The 18,933-nt window shown below is 43.9% G+C and overlaps 1 protein-coding gene across 4 annotated transcripts in view; it reads right to left on the minus strand.

The window, feature by feature from the left end:
* The window catches only part of LPP (LIM domain containing preferred translocation partner in lipoma), a 208,259-nt gene that overhangs the window by 4,047 nt on the left and 185,279 nt on the right, over positions 1–18,933 (minus strand). For all 4 annotated transcript variants that reach the window (XM_086468075.1, XM_086468078.1, XM_086468076.1 and 1 more), the window contains one exon: positions 985–1,163. In XM_086468075.1, the coding sequence (XP_086324201.1) occupies positions 985–1,163 (179 nt within the window). The remainder of the gene's footprint in view (positions 1–984; positions 1,164–18,933) is intronic.

An 18,933-nucleotide genomic window follows, 5' to 3' on the forward strand; every position in this document is an offset into this window, starting at 1 on the left:
GTGCTCAGGACCAAATTCTACCTTACACAGAACTGCTGGCACAGAAAAGCAAGGCAACACAGCAGCTGCCAATTAACCCAGCCTATCTGAGCTACAGGGAACATCCTCATGTTGGATTTTAACATGCCAGTTGATTGTGGCTGCTTCCCTTTCTGTCAAGTCAGCCTGCTTCTTTGAGCTTTCAAGCCCACACACTGATGTCACGAGGCTCTAATTAAGTCTACCCCCTTAGAAATTAAGAGATAAATGGTTGAGATGTAAACTCACATTTGTCAGTATTGATTTCCTCTTTTAATTGAGGGGTGTAATGTGTCTGTCTTTTCCATACAGGGGAAACATTTGTGCTCTGATTATATCTACCTGTCTTCCCTAGATTAGTTGTGATGATGGGGGTGGTAGCATGGTAGTGACAGAAACTGCTTGCAACTATACCTTTCAACTTACTTTAAATAGCAGTTTCACTATAAATTATTACCAGAGCTGTATTTTTAGCAGCTTAAAGCAGCTAATTAGCAACTAGAAACAAAAGGAGCTGTGAACATCCTGTGGCCACCTAGATCCCTCTAGCCAGTAAGCAAACACCTGCAGAGTGCAACAGTACAGGACCTCTCTTAATTGCTCAGTGAGAGAAGGGGGGAGATGCTGATGTGGAAGCACAGGTACAGGCAGTGAGGAGAAACACACACATGCTGAGTGCAGGGGAAGGCGGGCGGAATGCAGAGCATTTAAAATGGAGAAACACAGAGGTTATCCATAAATTCAGATCTAAGCAAAATGGAGATCAAGCAGCATTGGCCCCTAACTAATTAATCTTGTATGCCATGGTGTGCCTGCTTAGAGCAAAGCTCTGCCTACTATTTAAGAGCTTTGGGAGGAAGTGGCAGAGGGTTCAGATCTTTTTGGGCACTCAGACTAAAAAAAAGGAGGATTGTTATGGACAAAAGAGACCATAAGCAAAGCCACTGACAGCAGCTTAGGCCATACTTATGGAAATCCTCGATGCAGTGGATGTTCCCACCAGCATCCACGGTGAAGGGGATCCCATCCAGGCTGCGATGGCACATCACACAGGTGAAGCAGTGAGGATGGTAGGCCTTCCCGGTGGCTCGGAGGATCCTTTCCATGATGGGCTTTGCGCAGACACTGCATTGCTCCAGTGTGTTCTGCAAACAAAATATACACAACAGATGTGAGCACCACCTCAGCAGGACATTGACAAAGGTCAGCTGGGTTGGAGGCTGCTGCTGGTCTACATGGAAGTTTTAAGTACTTTCATTTCTTCTAGATAAGTGCAGTACAGTCAAAGAGTACAACGGCACAGGGCCTGCGTCAAGCCTTTAGTATAGCGCAAGAACACAAACCAGAGCCTTCTCTCAGCAGCTCTGATACACCCACCTGATGGGCCACCTCTGATCGTTTATCTGAGACACTGCAGCTTCTGCAGCCTGCACTCCCGCACACGATGGAGTTAGGCAGCCTGCACTCCTCAGTTTTTGCCCCTACACTGGCCAGTCTGAATGACCTTTTGCAGCTGAGTTTATTAAAGACAACCTCCAGAGCAGGCAGTGCAAAGCTGAAGTGCAAACTCCTGGGGCTACACAGAGATCCCCTAACTGCTCTGCCAATACAGCTCCCATAAAGGATATTTATCTGCCTTGTAAGAAAATCTTGATCTTCCTCTCCCACCATGGAGACTGCTGTCGAGTCTGGGGAGAGAACAAAGAAGTGTTTGCAATGAAAGCATCGCGAGCACAGGAGTTCAGGATGACTTAAACTGTTCATTTACCTCTGGCCCTCGATGCTTGAGATAATGACTGTGAAATACCAGCTGTAAGGCCATGATCCTTCCTGCACAGGTTTTACATACTGGCCTGCTCCTGAAGCACTAGAGCCAAAAGAACTCCCCACCTTTCAAGTGGGGTCCATTGAATGATTCATCTCATTTCAACCCTCACTCACCCTTGCAGTTAATTATAGAAATACAAAGATAATTTTGCTTCAGATGGCTGTCTGTGAGCCACACCAGCCCTTCTGACACCACCTATGCAACTTATCCTTTCAAAGCAAGCACCTTAAAGACACATGCCACAAATGGAGGGTGCAACCCACCTAGATGCAAATAATGAATCTGTGGCAGTGATTTGGGTCAGTTCACTGGACTTCAAGGAAAGCAAACTTCACCTACTACTCTTACTTGATGCATCTGGAATTATCAAATAATGTTATCAACCAGCATTTGAAACGTAGATGAGGTAGAAAGTCTATGATTACAAAATTCATTCTCATTAAGATAGACAGAAAAAAGGAGGGACAAAAAAAAAGGAAAACAAAAAAATCTAATGGGACAGAAATATAAAAAGTTGCTGGAAGGCAGATCATGTTGACAAACAGAGGAAGATTAAAGTTCTTCTGCTTCCTCATATAACAAAATTCCCAGGGAAAGTAGTGCTTTGACTGACCACATTGTTATTGCTTCTTTGAGCCAATGCTCTTAGGGGCAACATCCAGCCCTTACATGTGCAGCCAAAATATATTGTCAGGAGATGAATCACCCAGGAGCTCAGAGAGGTTACTTCTACACTCCATATTTGCTATCGGACTTTATCTCTGGGCTGCAAATCACTGGAGAGATACAAACACAGAAATACACAGGTCTGTATCAGAAGAGCAAAAGGATTGTTTTTGGAAAAGCTGATATGAAAAGTCCTGAATTTCAACCCATATGAGAACCGCCTCATACATTTGTAAAGAGAGCACAGCCAGGCTAGTGTTGGTTTCAGACTGGATTTTGCTTTACGCCTTGTAATAATAGGCAGGAAAGAATTATTGCTGGCCTTTCTGTCTGGTTGCTGTCACCATCATCATCGTTATAACAGTTGCTGGTATGCCAGAAAAAGCAAGGTCAATAATTTTCTCCTTGGAGAAATAACCTGGCAAATTTACCATTTTGCTTTGCATAAGCAGATCACATCATCTCAGTCTGCATCCATGCAGTTCTCTATATTACCAAGAAAGGAATGCAGCATACCTGCAGATACTGACAGAAGATTGTGCCACTCGTAAGGCATTTGCTATGACACCTTCTAAATATGCACAGGTATGGAGCGTTTGCCTCACCAAGTCACTGCTTGCTTCATTTCCAACAGTTGCCAACAACAGAGGCCAAAGTATGAGAACAGGGCAAGCAAAACACAGCAACTCCTTAGGATACGCTTCCAGCCTCCAGAGATTTCTGGCTTAGGGACTTTCTGAGCCAGAGCCTGGCTTCTCCGTACTTAGCCTCAAGTGAATGTTTCTCTCATGAACTTTCCTGATCGCTTTTTGAATTCTGGTAAACATTGAGCACCCACAACATGGCCGGGAGTTTCACAGCTTACCTACCTATTGGGGGCTGATCTGCTAAGCAGTTCCCCAGGTTTGCTACTGCAGCCGACATAACAGCGCTCCAGACAGCAACACTGAGCCCAGCCTACCTGGTACTGAGAACAGGGCAGAAACCTGCAGCTGCAATCCACCCTGCAAAGCGATTTAACACCAAGCAGCGTGGCCTAGAAATGCTCTCACTATGGATCTGATACAACTCCTACTCACATGTTTCAGACACACAGGGTTTAAGACCACAAGGGATCATTACAATCATCTTGTCTGACAGCTCTCATTAACGCTGACTTTGGTGGGTGTTTCGCAGTGACCAGGACAGCAGGTAATCATGCTTCTGGATTATGCCTTCAGAAAACACACATCTTCTGCTCCCAAATTTCAGCGCAGTCACACTGTGTGACATTCTTGCAGCTAAGCAAGACAAGCATTTTAAATTAACCAACTCCTGATTAAGCCTTCTATACAACCTGAAAATCAGACCCGAGAAATTTATTCTTTTCATCCTTCCAAGTCTGTACCAGTGAGGAAAAACAAAGTCATTACTTTCAGACTCCAGCTCACTCCCTGTCTGGGAGTGTATTTGCTTAAGCTTCTTTTCTTGCTAGAACCCTGGCTCAGACCCTTCTCTTCAAGGTGTTACCAGAAGATGCCAAAGGGAAAGCTTCCTTGATTCACACCCATTTGACATCACGTTGCTGTAAGGCAGGATTTGGCCTGTGGAGCTAACAGGGTTTTCTTTGATTCTCTAATCAGGTTATCCCACATGCTTAAGTGCTGCCCCAGCAGCTAACAACCTGCACAAAGGTATTTCTGCACATTATGGGAATAACATCCCTGTAGGATTATAAGTTTGGCTTCTTGATTTTGCTCTTCCACAGTTTAGCTACCTCTCCTAGCACCTCCTGGAGCTTCCAGACCTTCAGAAAGCCAAGCAAGATGGCAGGGGGGAATATCTAACAGCCCTATTTTTCTTTTCTCCCAAGCTGCCATTGCCAGCCCTCAGTGTAATCAACAGGTAGAGCTGATTGCATCTGATACACAGAGGACCAAAGCAAGGCATACAGAAGAAAGATAAAGATCAGCTAGGAAACATCAGACCTAGGAGCTGTGGTCAAATTCATGTCATAAGAATAAGGACCACAAATCCAGCATGGGCTGAGAAGAAAGTTTACCATCCTTTTCCCATATTTTTGGCTAAGAGGCAGGGAGCGCCTTTCTTTTTTAGAGACACTTGTGTCTCCAAATCCAACTAATTTGGGGGTTTGAAAAGGATGGGGAACCATTCATTTGTAAATGGAAGGTTGACCCAATGTTAAAGGCTGACTCTGGGTCCACATCTCTTGAGGGCAGATCTGCTCATGCATGGCAAAGAAGAATCTCACCTGGGGCGAATAATGCCCCCTGATATACCACTGAAGAAAAAATAACTCCAAGCAAAGAACTGAAATGATCAGGACATCAAACATCAGCTTGCAAGTAAAAACGAAGAGACTTAAACGAGTACAGCACAATCAGCATCAAAAAAACCCAACAAGCTCCTTGGGAACAAGTATCTGATAGCAAGTGGTGGTGGGAGCTGTTTGAGGGCTTCCCTATAGCAATACCTGTCTCTTCAGAAACCACAGAAAACCAAAGGCAGTTGCTCTGCAGATGTGTGGTTTAAACACAGGACAAAAAGGGAAAATCCAAACTTCTGGAAAAGACTTCTGGGGTGCAAGAGCCACTGAAGACTGGAAGTGGGAAGTGTTTGAATCCCCTCCTGAAGACTTCATAGCCCAGATGGAAAGCTAGCAAATGGCTTCAGGGAGCAGAGCTGCAGGGCTGTGGGCTACAGCTCATCCTGCTTCCCTAATACTGTAGATTATAACCTTATAACCAAATTCTGGGTGACAACAGCAGCTCACACTATAGGGCAGCACAAGGACCCTTCCACAACGACCTAGCAATGAACACAGAAGAAAAGCCACATAGAGATAGTCATTGCTTCTTCTGTGTTGGCAATTCATCTGGAGCTGTAATGAACATAAATAATCTCTCCTGCACTCTGAACAGCAGACCGAGGAGAGCTCACACACAGGGACATGAGCATGGTATACCTTAATTTGCTGGGAGAGGGGAGGGAAGTTGCTGCAATAAATTGGCAACTCATACACAAGGACATGAACTCACTTTCTGTGAGCACTGCAGAAGAAACACATTTTTTGGAGTGACTGCACAGCAGAGATGGTATTAGCTGTGGGAATCAAAAGTGACTGTTGTGCTAAAAACAGGCACGTGGTCAACTACTGTAGTTGAACTGTAACTTAGTAAAGTGCGGTAAGTGAATTGCTTTAAATCTTGTGACTCCATTCTTCATTTCCTCAGACTGCAAGGAGAGTAGAGCAGGAGACATTTTCCCTGTTGTGGGATAGTTTCTGAGGCTTGAAAATGTTTCCATACTTAAGTGAAGACAGAACACTTTAATCTCAAGAAGTCTGGTGAATTTATAAACCCCAAATTAGATCAGGTCAATTGAAACACTGCACTTCAAATAATTTCAAATGGTTTCATTTAGGTTTTGGGTCTGAAAATATATAGTTGGATTATAAATTAAATATAAAGCAGATATTGGTGGAGGGGTTAAGTATCAAGATGTAACTTCAACACTTTCAAAACCTTTTTTTTGGCATTATTTCTAGAAAAGGAAAAACAGAAAATCCCAATTCCCACCCCCCGCCCCCCCTTCCCAAATCCCCAGCCATCCCAATTGTTATCTCCACAGATGGGTAAATCTTGGCAAATACAACATTTAATTCACTAATAGCTGGCATGAAATTCCTTCCTCCATATTTGAGCAGAGAATTTGGGTGTGTGCAAGTCAACCTTTCTCACTTAGCTTTACCAGTTATTATTAGCAGTGGGTGACACTCTCCTTTCCTTCCTGCTCTCTCAGAGGGGTAGGTCCAGCAAGGGAGAGCCCTGCAGAAGCATCTTGGCCTATTCGCTGATGTTCAGGCCACATTACTTACCATAGCTGCGTCAGTGTGTTGGGGCAAGAGATGTGACCCCTGACAGCTCAAAATATCCTGGCAAAATGCCCCAATTCAGACACAGTGGTAAGCAGCGAGGGCGCTCCTTAGCTAGTATAGTTTGTTTTGCTGGGAGAAGGGAGGGAAGATACTGGAATAAATCGTATTGGCAACCATGCAACATTACCAGCATGATACGGGTCTGAGCTGGGCATACAGCTACCAGCTGCATAGTGTAGACTCAGGCCTGGGAGGATGCTGTATTCAGTGGCTTTCAAGTAGTTCTTCCATTCGGCTCAGTTTTTAGTGGCTTTCCCAGCACAGTAGCAATATCATGGCTGGCATGCTTCCCCTCTGCTGGAATTCTCTTTTCTTGTCAGGAAAACTGAATTCAGCTTTGTATTTTTGGATTCAGAGCAGCTGGAGGTGAATCTGACAGAAAGTCCTCTCAGCATACAGGGTGAAGAAGTCCCTTGCCCTGTAACTATCAGAGAAAGGCTACATATATTTTTTGGCTTATGTTAGCAGCAAAGATGACAATGGCATGCAATTGAGTCCACAAATGTGCAATAACATAAAGGCCACGATGAAAATGGAACAGAGCTTAAGAAATGCTTCACAAATGATATGCAGATGTCAAAATATGCTCTACAGTGAGAGGAGGCAGAAGCTCCATTTGCTCCTTAGGATAGCTGTCTTATCAAGTGAAGGCTAAGGGATGACTTTGCCACTGTCTGAGCATATTAAAGGCTGGAGAGGAAGCCTAGAGAAGGCTGCAGGATCCAGCAGGCACACAAGCTGGCCATACTACCTGGAGAAAGGTATGTATTTTTAACAGTGAACATAATTAATGTTTGGAACAGCACATGCAGGCACAGGGCGAGTTCTCTGTTGCTCAGTACCAGTTTAGATAAGACCCACATCCATATCTAGTACCACCAAGTTGAGAGTGATGAAGGAATGTCAGGGTTGAATGATCTGCTCTACATCAGGCTCAGTGTCCAACCACAACCACACTGACTCCTTCCAGCTAAAAATCCACAAGAAGCCTGATGTTGGAAATTACTTAACTACTTTCTGGCAATCAAAGCTACTCATCTTCTGTACATTCCTTGCTCTGACAACACAGAGATCTTTGTCACTTTAAAACAGCAGTGCTCATGAATGCAACAAATGAGGGATTTGTGCTCTAAACTGGTGGGCTGGAAGATAAACTGCCTGGATTTTACTTCTGTTTTTTCTCCCAAGCAACTGTCAGAGTCAAAGCACTTCCATGCTCTGTGCCTCAGTTGGCCTGTAAATAAAATGGCTGTAGAAGTTGGATATTCTAGTGAGAATCTATATCCTGTTAGGTTTGATAAACACTTGTGAAGTAGTTTGTGTGCCCAAATGGTTACTTGATGGAAATAAGGTATTTTTAACAGCAAAATCTCATTTTTTCTTATCTGTAACAATTGCACATGCCTCAAAAGTCAACCAGGTCTGACTTTGGGAGGCACATTACCAGGGAACAGCATCTGAGCTGTTAGAGTGCTCCAATGTGGCTACAGCAATTTGCAAGAGTAAAGTATTGTAATACTGGGGAAAGGCTTCTAACTTACAGTTGACTTTAAAAAAGCATGGAGAACAAAAAGTCTATGCTTATGTCATTTTTCAACAACAATAATTATAGCTGCATGCAACACTACAGTAAGCCAAGCAATTGAAAGCATCCTTAGCAACTACTATGTAAAAGGACATCGTTATAATCTTGGTCATCAACTCCTGTTCCTTCAGTAATTTTCATTGTCATGAAGCTGCATTTCCAAACCTTCTCACATCTTGTCTACTGCCACCAGAAAAGAGGAGCTGCACATTTCCCACACAAAATTGAAACAAGGCATTGTGAATGTTGGTAAGCACAACCTGTGCTTGCTGTTAGCACTGCTGACCACACCACACACCAGGTATGAACCCCGGTATAACCACGTGAAGTCAGTCACACTACACCAGTACCTCATCCAGTGTGGAAAATATCAAACCACTAAGCTGGGGCAGGCTTTTGAAGCGCTGAAGAGATTACCATCTGTAAAGCACAGCAGCACCAGCAGAGCACAGGAGATAAGCCTGCCTTGGCAGGGAGGGATGATCTGGTAAGGCAGTTTCCATCTTCGAATTCTTCAATCCAAGGAGATCCTGAGCTCATGACCAGACCTTTGGCCCTTGTTTCAAACCATTGCATAATACAACGCCTGGCACAAAGATGCTGATTTTCAAAGATTCCTAATTTGAAGGAAATCCCTCAAAATCCCTCCCAGAATGCCGGAGGTAAACAGTTTGTTCAAGGCTTCTGCAGCTCAGGCAAACTGGCACAGAGCTACTGCCGAAATCCCCAGACCCTGTCGCACAACAGCAGCCCTGCTGCAGATGATTAGTATTGCTTCTACCATTAGGGTTGCCACCTACAGATAAATCATCCTCCAGCTTTGCCAATTGCAGAAAGATGGGCTCAAGGATTTGTTAGGACTCTTTTTCGACTAGAGTGAACCTTGGTAGTTTTAAAAACTATTATATTCTACTACCTTTGCTCCTGAGGGACAAGGGGGAATACATCGCAGATTTTGATAGCCTTCAGTTTTACCTATTATTAACACTCACACATCAGGTGAGAGCACCTACAAACCATAATCATAACTCAGTGCTCGGGGGAACAGCAAAGTGATCAGGAGTATCAACAGACTCACCAAGGGGAAATCATGCTTGATCAATCTGATAGCCTTCTATGATGGCATGACTGGCTGGGTGGACAGGGGGAAAGCAGTGGGTGTTGTCTACCTTAACTTCAGCAAGGCGTTTGACACTGTCTCCCATCACATCCTCATAGGTAAGCTCAGGAGGTGTGGGATAGATGAGCAGACAGTGAGGTGGACTGAGAACTGGCTGAAGGACAGAACTCAGAGGGTTTTGACCAGTGGCGCTGAGTCCAGCTGGAGGTCTGTAACTAGCAGGGTTCCCCAGGGATCAGTACTAGGTCCAGTCTTCAACATATTCAACAATGACCTGGATGAAGGGACAGAGTGTACCCTCAGCAAGTTTGCTGATGACACAAAACTAGGAGGAGCAGCTGATACACCACAAGGCTGTGCTGCCAGTCAGCAAGATCTGAGAGAGGAGAGTTGGGCAGAGAGGAACCTAATAATAGTTCAATAAGGTCAACCTGCTGGAGAGCAGCTCTGCAGAGAAGGACCTGGGAGTTCTGGTACTCAACAAGTTGACCATGAGCCAGCCATGTGCCCTTGTGGCCAAGAAGGCAAATGGTATCCTGGGGTGCATTAAGTCTGGATAGCAGGTCGAAGGAGGTTAGCCTGAGGTTCTCCTCCCCCTCTACTCTGCCCTGGTGAGGCCACCTCTGGAATACTGTGTCCAGTTCCGGGCCCCCCAGTTCAAGAGGGACAGGCAACTACTGCAGCGAGTCCAGCAGAGGGCTACAAAGATGATGAGGGGGCTGGAGCATCTCTCTTATAAGGAAAGGCTAAGACACCTGGGGCTCTTTAGCCTGGAGAAGAGAAGGCTGAGAGGGGACCTTATCAACGCTTATAAATATCTAAAGGGTGGGTGTCAAGAGAATAGGGCCAGGCTCTTTCCAGTGGTGCCCAGTGACAGGACATCTGGCAACGGGCACAAACTGGTGCACAGGAAGTTCTGCCTCAACATGAGGAAAAGCTTCTTTACATTAAGGGTGGCAGAGCACTGGAACAGGGTGCCCAGAGAGGCTGTGGAGTCTCCTACTCTGGAGATACTAAAAACCTGCCTGGACACAATCCTGTGTGACCTGCTCTAGGTGAACCTGCTTTAGCAGGTCCCTTCTAACCCCTGCCATTCTGTGAATAAAGCAAAGCTGTTCCCTGTGCCCAAGTGCTCCCGGTTTTTGCACTATAGATGTAGCACTGCTTGCCTTACGCATTCTCACCATCAAATCTGTATCTTCCCTCAAAACTTGATGTGCCTAACCTTGTATGCCACCCTGGGAGTTTTGCCTAAATAGACTGAAAGATCTCTCCTATTGCAATTACTTTCTGTGCAGGCAGCAGAATTACATGCAGCTGGGAGATGTGGCAAACAGTGAACAGATAGACCCTGGTCCTTGTTTAGATACAATTGTGGACAACACAGAGATTTCAAGCTTAATTAGCAATGCCGAGGAAGCTGTTAGAGAGGCATTTCAAACCACTTGCAGTTTAAACTGATTAGAACTTTGTGAAAACAAAACAAAATTGTGTAGCAAATTGTTAGGCTAAAATTCAAGTCGAACTAAACTGCATCAAAGGAAATATAAAGAAGTGACTATCAGCAAGAAATGGTCTTTTTTTCTTTTCTTTTGGTAGAGAATTTAATTTCATACCCTTTAATAAACCTGATGCTCCAATCCAAGGCTGCCACTCTGGCAAAGAGCTTAACCAAAATAACACTGGAACTCTTAGCTGGCAGACCAAAGAGACTGTAAGTTGGTCAAATCTGGGCAGAATACAAGAAAAAAAATCCAAAATTCCATTCAATCTTCCTGTTTTAGAATTTTGATGTAACTGACCATTGACATGGAAATGTTATCTTGACCTTAACTGCTAAAGCTGACTTGCGGAGGAAAAAATGACTGACTTTGTGACATCTTGGTGGTTATTTATAGTTCGCCTCACTCTCCTCTTTCTTGGTATTTTTACATTAGAAATGAATTCTCACCTGCCATGCTTTTCCTGAAGGACTGTCTGAGCAGTGCAAGAATTTGTGACATAAAAACCATCAAGAAAATGGAATCTTGTTGATTAACATGAAAATCAAATTTTAGTTGGAAACTGTCAGTAAACTAGCATCCAGCAAAGCTGAGCTCTTCTTGGTTACAGATTGAACACCACCAGCCTTTTAACTATAACGTGTTTAAAGCTGGCGTGCTATGCTTTCTCTGCTCTCCAAGAGAGATCTCCTGGAGAAACCAAGGGAAAAAGACAGGGCTACTACTTGAGAGCCTGGGTACTTCTAAAGTTTGTACAAAAAAAGACAGAATCCTTCCCCTTCACTCCTCAAGAATAAAAAACCTCATCTCTCTAAGCCACAGGAAAGGCACACATTTTCCCCTGATTATTTCAAGTCACAGATAAGGGCATCTCTAAGTTGCTTCTAATAGCTACCAAAGGTTAAATATTTCAGCTGAATATCAGTTTAACAGCTTCCCATTTCACCTAAATTGCTTACAGAGAATGCAAAGCTTCTCCTGAATCTCTCATACAAGTCACAAGAGAAAGTCATGTTTTCTAGTGGTAGGGGCAGAGCACTGGAAACTAAGGGTGTTTGGCTTCTGTCCTTGGGTTCAGTGGTGACTCAGGTTTCATTTCATTATTTTCCACCTCTGCGCATCACATTATCTGTGGAGTGGGTTTAGTAAACTACAGGGAGGCCTGTGATGCTCTGACAGAAGTGACATCTCTATTTCTTGGTAGTTCTAGGTACCAACTTTGGTGTTTGTAATAAACTGCTCCCCAAACGGAACCAAACCAAAAAACAAGCAAGAAGGTAATGAGATTTTGCACAGAATTTCACGGAGCTTTCACTGGAACACCTTTTGAGTGCAAGATAATAATTTTTCAGTGTATACGTGCAAGTTGTGAAATACAGGCCATGGCAACAGTTCAGCATAAAAATAACTGCTTTTAATAGATAACATAATCCAGTATAAAGCTTGGAAAAAAAAACCAAAACCCACAACCCAAACACTCCCCGTACTCTCTACTGACAGGGAGAATATGACTCTCCCAAATTCCTGATGTGTTTCTTAAAGAGTTGCCAAATGCATCTAAGACCCTGATGTAAGAAGAACGTGTTGGAGCCTTTAGGGCAACGGGAGACTTATCTGTGTGTGGAATACGAGGGCTGAAAAACTTTGTGGGTGCTCTGAGGTCCTTCCAAAGGGAGCAGAAAAGGCGGTTTCCTATTTCCTGAAGAAACCCTCCTGAGCGAAATGCGTATTTTAAAGACATATTTTAAACACTGGGCAGGGACCAGAGGCAACCAGCACTGGCCACTGTCAAGAATAACAGAAAGCAGAATTTAGTAAGTCAATATAAAGCAAGAACTGTGTTTCTATACTCTCTCCTCTCTACACCAAGACCAGGATTTTTTTTTTTCAGGCCAGGATTTCTTCAGAGGTTTGAATTGAGTTATCCCCCGGAGCAACACCCATCCTTCTGTCTAGAATCAGACTCTAATTGGTAACAGGCTGCTGAGTAAATCCAGGGCCAAATATATCACCCAGTAGGTACTGGGATTATTTTTAGATGCAATGACATCCCTATTCTTTTAATTCAGATGACCTGGATGTTTGCTTCAGTTCCTGGTCTGGAGAAGCAAGTTTCAGCCACCTGCTGAGGTAAGAGTGACGAACAAGGAAGGGATAAAGAAAGGGAAAATGGAGACAGCCATGTAAGAAGAATCCAGATAAGGCATGGCACAGGTAAGAGAACTTCCCAAAGAAATCAAGTGAGATGTGAGAAAAGCAAAAATCCATCTGCTTTCTAGCTGGAGACTGATGTTCCACCCAGAGAACCCATCCATTGCTTGCCTTCCTCCACTATCAGATGATCTCATCCACAGCAAGATAGAAACTGATACCCACACTATAGATCAGTGCCTTCCTGGAACAACGTGTGAAAAGTAAACTACAAGCTTTGGGCCACTCTTCTGTTCAAGACACAGTGATGGGACTGATGGTCAGAAGATTCCTTGCAACTCAATTGCCCACCTAGTTGGTCTAACCTTTTGTCATTTCTCTTGCTCTCGAACTAGAAAAATTAAGGCTTCTTGTGAAAAAAGTTTTCTTATTTTGGACAGACAACATGGAGGCTTGGATATAGAGATCTTGGATGGCAAAATCAATGGAATGCAGAGTTGCCATCAAGAGCAGATGGGCATGCCTGAGTAGGTGGTAATTCTCTGGTGTTGGCAGGGTTAGTTAAGGATGTTCAGAGAAGGAAACCTGCACTCTAAAGTAATTTCTTTCCCTTTCATGACCACAAAAAATTTTGGATTAATTTGGAATATGAAGGACATTGGTCTGAGCTGTCAGGAAGGCTTATATCAGAGCAGAGCAGACTGAAAATCAAGCTGACAGTTGTCATTTCTTTACCAAGTCTTTTACATCACTTGAGAAGTCTGCCTTGGATGATATTTAAAGTTGAAAAGCACAGCCACTGAACACTGTGGTAATCAACCAACTGTCAGTCCCTAATATATACTAACCAGATTACTCCTGAGTTTGTGAAAGCAACATCAATGGCTTTCAGCCAAATATTACATTTAAAGAAAGAAATATCAGTTGAGAAAAAACAGCAAGACCCAAACATGAATGGAGCTTTTGAAAAGAGATTCACTTGAGCACGCACAGCAGTAACACAAACTCCACAGTCTTGTGACAATGCTCAAGAATCAACAAGCAAAGCACAGCAGCAACAGAAGGAGAAACCAACTTGTCCAACCTCGCTATTTTCCTGCTGACACAGTTACATAAGAAATGGGCATTTATATAAACACACTGAATGTATAATAGATATTACATAATGTATCCATTCTTCAGTTGATAGCGTCCTCTCACTGTATGGACTCCTGGGCTGAAATCACAGTGGTTATGGAATATACAGGAAAAACTAACATTATTCCAGGATCATTCTATTCTGTAACTGTTCCATTCTGTTACAGGGATTTTCTTTCCATAACAGTGGAAAAGACAGTGCTCTGGTGCTTCACTCAGTATTCTAAAAAGTCTGAGATCACCTGCTCCAATGGTTGTTTCTCGTTAACATAACCACTGAATTGCTCATCTCCATCCTAACAGAAGTTACTTCCAGCTTCCCTTTCTGAAGGCCAGAAATTGACATTTCCCCAGCAAGAACATCTGAACACCCAGAGTAACCCAACCCGCCCTTTTTCCCAAGCACCTCACACAAAGTAAAACTGGTATGGCCCACATCTTTCCATAGCTGCTGATTTAATGAACCTACTAGGAACAACAGGAGGAAGGGCTCTTCATCAGGCTCTAACTATAGACCAGATCCAGCTGGGACAAGACAGTCTGGTAATAACACGTGGCTCATGGACCTGTGATACAATTGAAGTGCTGCTGGTCTCCTAATGAAAGAAACACATTTTATTGCTGGGACCATACTACCCTACTGTGCTTCCTCCCTGCACACACTGCCACGCCATCTTCCAAAGAGACGAGGGAGAAGGACAGAGGGACAGGGCATGGCAGTGAAGGGTGGGGAGCAAGGAAGCGATATAGGACTTCCCGAGCCACTCTCTTTTTCCAAGTTTGCTACTGGGGCAGCATAGCCCATCTCTGCCCTACCTGCAAGTTTTCCTATGGAGAAGTTAATGTTGGCTCCTTCACATGCAGCACGAGCCCAGCAAGCATCCTCCTGCCAGTTCTGCAAGCACAGCTGAGGAGTCTTGCTGGAAATCTGGCCCCAGAGAGAAACAGCAGTGGAAATCAGCCATTTCAGAAGCACATTATTAAGCCATCAGACCAGTAGCTACAGGATCGCCATGGAAAGGTTGATCCAGGCACTTTGTATAATTACTTGAGCCCTCCCAGAACCATTTATTCCCCTTTGTGGTTGGCAGGGAAAGTCAATATCTTCTGGAGCTGCAAAGTCACAGGGCTTTTTAAGAAGCCAGGTTTGTAGGTGAAGACATTTCTCTCTGCAAACTCTTCATTTGAGTACACTGGTTCAGCAGCAATCCAGGCTTTTTGCAGAGCTAATGCAGCAAGTTCAAATGAGTATGGCACGCAGGCAGGTTTAAGCTTTCCATTTGCTTTACCTACATATGTTTTAACACTCACATTTTTAGATGAAGAGGCATAAAAATAGCTTAATTGTGCATATTGCCTACAGTACTGCTGAACTCCACCTGTGGGAAGGAACTGGAGTTTAAATTTTATTAAAGTTGCACATGTTTCCAGGAGGTTGCTAATTATCCTGCGTGTTTTATACAGTATTTCTGGCTCCAGGGTCTTTCTGTACTTTTCTGAAAGAAACCCAACACAAAAATATTTGAGCTGAGATCTGGAATGCATGACTGAAAACCAAGCACTCACTCCAGGGTTCATCTGACCCCACATATCCTTGTTCTTACCAGGCTTTGTAAAAGTGCTTTGAGATCTGGTGAGAAAATACTGCTTGGATACCAAAGACCTGTCTTTCCAATTTAGTTCTCCTGCTTCCATGCACTTCAAACTCCACTGTTTGCCTGGCATTCCTAAGACTACATCTGGGTGTAGAGCTGATCTTTTCAGGGCCTGATGTGTCAATTAATTCATTTTGGGTACAACTCTCCTTTTAACTACCAGTCACTCGCAGTCACACACTGCAAAGTGTCCTCAGGGATGGGGTGTTGTATATTTTAGGGTGGTTAATTCAAACTGCCTTTTCTTGAAGACACTCCGTGCCTGAAGCTTGAGTTGGGGTATGTTCAGCGTCTTGGAAAAACAAAAACAAAGCACCCCATAGTCTCTCACGGAGAGGACAAACCACAAGATTGCTAGAAAGGAGGCCAATTTTTGAAAACACCAGCTTTTACATCTTCTGACCTAGATGGTTGACCATCCCAAGCACCACCTCTATGCGCTTTTCTTGCGCTCCTTGAACAAAGGCAGACAAATCTCTCTCCAGGGGCCATAAATCATCATTCTTCAGCTGTATCAGCTGGAGTTACTGACATCTGGACCTGCCATGGCAGTAGTTTAACAGGAGGAACGTGTTAGCTAGTGCCATGTACGGGACACAGGGATCTTGCCAGCATACGATGTGCATGCTTCCCATCTTCCCACCATGCCTGGGCTCTCTGCTCTCTTTTGTGAATGTGACAAAAGAAAACAAAGCAAGGCACCACTCCTTCTACCCCAAATCCACAGTTTGTGGAGGTCCTTGGCATTATCACAACATTATTTCTGCGCAGAATCCCTGGCAACTGATCCACTTACGATTTTTAGTGCTTTACAGGTTTGACTAAATCAAGACTTCCATGGCAGCGTCTAGATGCAGTCTGAAGACATCAAGAGATGCAGACTTATCACTTACTAGTCTTTTGTTCCAGTAGTAACCAGCCATGCTGTTGAACTGTTTGTCTCATTTCTACTGCGAGTGTTTGGCTACTGCTTCCACCATTGTTCTGCCTTTCACCACTATGAAAGTTTCTTTATTAGCCAGTACATCGCCTTATACATTACATCACACCACCTCTGAGAAACTAAACTGTCTGAAGCCACTTTAAAGTATTTTTCCTCCCACTTTTGTCTCTTTTCTCCACCTTCTTCAGTCTTTCAGTATCCTTGTAAGGGACAGCAGACTAGACAGGGGATTCCACTCTCTCACCAACACTGAACTTGATATAAAAATCACTCTTCAACTTAGCCTTCTCCAGTCTTCACAAGCAGGCCTTTTACAAGGGCTGGTATCAGCCCTTTTTGCCACAACACTGGAAGGCTTGCTTAGCTGGCTGTACAGAAAGCTCTGCGCCTTCCTAAAGGAAGGCACTTTGCAGGATGAGACTACAGCTGCTGTGCCAGAAGATGGTGGGTTTGTTCCTGGACAGATAGATGGCCTCACAGTTCGGTGTATTAAACCAACGTTGCTCGAATAAGTGCAGGATTTTCTTTAGTCCATGCCCCTCCATTCCACTGCTCTGACATTTTACTAATCCACTCATTTTATCTGCAGTTTTTTTTTTTCTTTGTTGCTAATAACAGATTACAGATAAGCATCAAGCACTATCATACATAACAGCTCTGCAGTACCACACCAGAAATCTATTTCAGCCATGCTCTTTCATACGGTTTCTCTTGTATGGACAATTGCACTGGTCCCAAAGACATGGTGGGGGACAGATGTATTGTCCCAGCCTGCCTGGTTACTATCACAGGTAGTCTTAAGCAGAAGCCATTAATGAGCTGTGTGATTTAATGGCATTTCAGGGTTTGTATAATGTGTGGTAGTTACTCTACATGATTATATGAAATAAAAACTTCAGTGTATAAAAGGTTTTCCAGAAAGATTTAATAATTGCTTCAACAGGAGGAAAAACTATTTTACCTTACTACAGGTAAAAAAAATATAGATAATTGCTAATCACTCTGACAAGCCCCTGGAAAGCAACAAGCTGAGCCTGGTTATTATTGTGTAGGTGATAGCTGCATTTAGGCAAATTTGAGTGACAACATTTTCAAAGCTACTGGTCAAGCCTACTTCTGCAACAAAGAAAGGGCTCAAAATCATCAGGCAGAGAAGAAGGGCTGGAAGCATGGAGAGAGCTTGGAGACTGACTGTCCCCCAAAAGACAAAATAGTATAAAAGTGCATTGCCAATGCCAAACCTTTCACAAACAGAACCAGGAGAAAGAGATGTGAAAGATCCCTGGGGAAGAAACTGGAAAGAAACTGCAACAGCCAATACAGAGCAAGGGGAACCTCTGAAACTAATCTAAGTATAAGGCAGTTTTATGTATCTGTAACTCCATTTCTGTAAGCTGCACTTTATAAACCTTTTTAATTATTCAGTGTCTTTTGGATGTTACACTTATTTGCTGTAACCTTAACTCGGTTTGAATTAATGGTGATGATATTACATTAAGGTACTTAAAATGGAGTACCAGGAAACTCTAGTGATGCCCTCTGTCAATAATAAACTGCTGCAGAGAAGACAACGTGTTTACTCTAAGCTGCTCTGGCTAGCTTAGGAGATGGTAAGGTGTAGAAAAGAAATTCAGCTAGAATAAACTCCCAGAACCCCAAGACGGTGGCCATCCAGTCAGCTAAGCCCTCTGAAGTCAATTCATTCAAGTCTCAATGAACAAATGATTAATATCAACCCATTTCTCAGGGAGGTAAAACCAAGGCACAGTGAAGCAATTCAAGCTGAGCAAAAAACAGACATAAGGCAGCAGAAGAATTCACAGTAGGAGCAAGGGCTGTGAGATATGGGCCCAGGACTGTGTTCAAGTAGCTTAGCCCCAGCCACTTCAAGTTAGCCAGATTTCTCACTTCTTTCCTCCTTCTCTAGGGCACTCTCAGCAGCTTTGGCACACTTGAGGCCAGCACGCAGACCTGCTGGATTATCGATCTAGGAGATAAGGGAAGCACCGAGGGGAAGGACTGACAGGCACCTGAAGAGACATAATGATGCTCTGGGCAGGACGAGGAAAAAGCCATTTCCCAGCTGGCTCCCAGAGCCCAGTACAAGAGGTAATTCGAGCACCAGGAAAACCTCTTCGGGGAACGTGGACAGGACACCTCAGGGTTGAATGCAGCTCTAGCAGCCTGGCCATGTCACCCCAAATAGATGGTGTCACACGGGGGCATAGTGTAGCTCACCTGCACATACATACCCTATATGGGGTAAAAGCAGCATCACAGGGCTACTTTCCCATGCTGGGACCTCCTCCCCATGAAGCACATCAGGAGGTTCCTTCTTTTGGCAGACTCATGAAGGGCTGGATACATTTTCCTCTCCCCTTCCTACAGGCG

Source organism: Leptosomus discolor, chromosome 7 (genome assembly GCF_034619465.1).
Source record: "Leptosomus discolor isolate bLepDis1 chromosome 7, bLepDis1.hap2, whole genome shotgun sequence".
Taxonomy (NCBI): domain Eukaryota; kingdom Metazoa; phylum Chordata; class Aves; order Leptosomiformes; family Leptosomidae; genus Leptosomus; species Leptosomus discolor.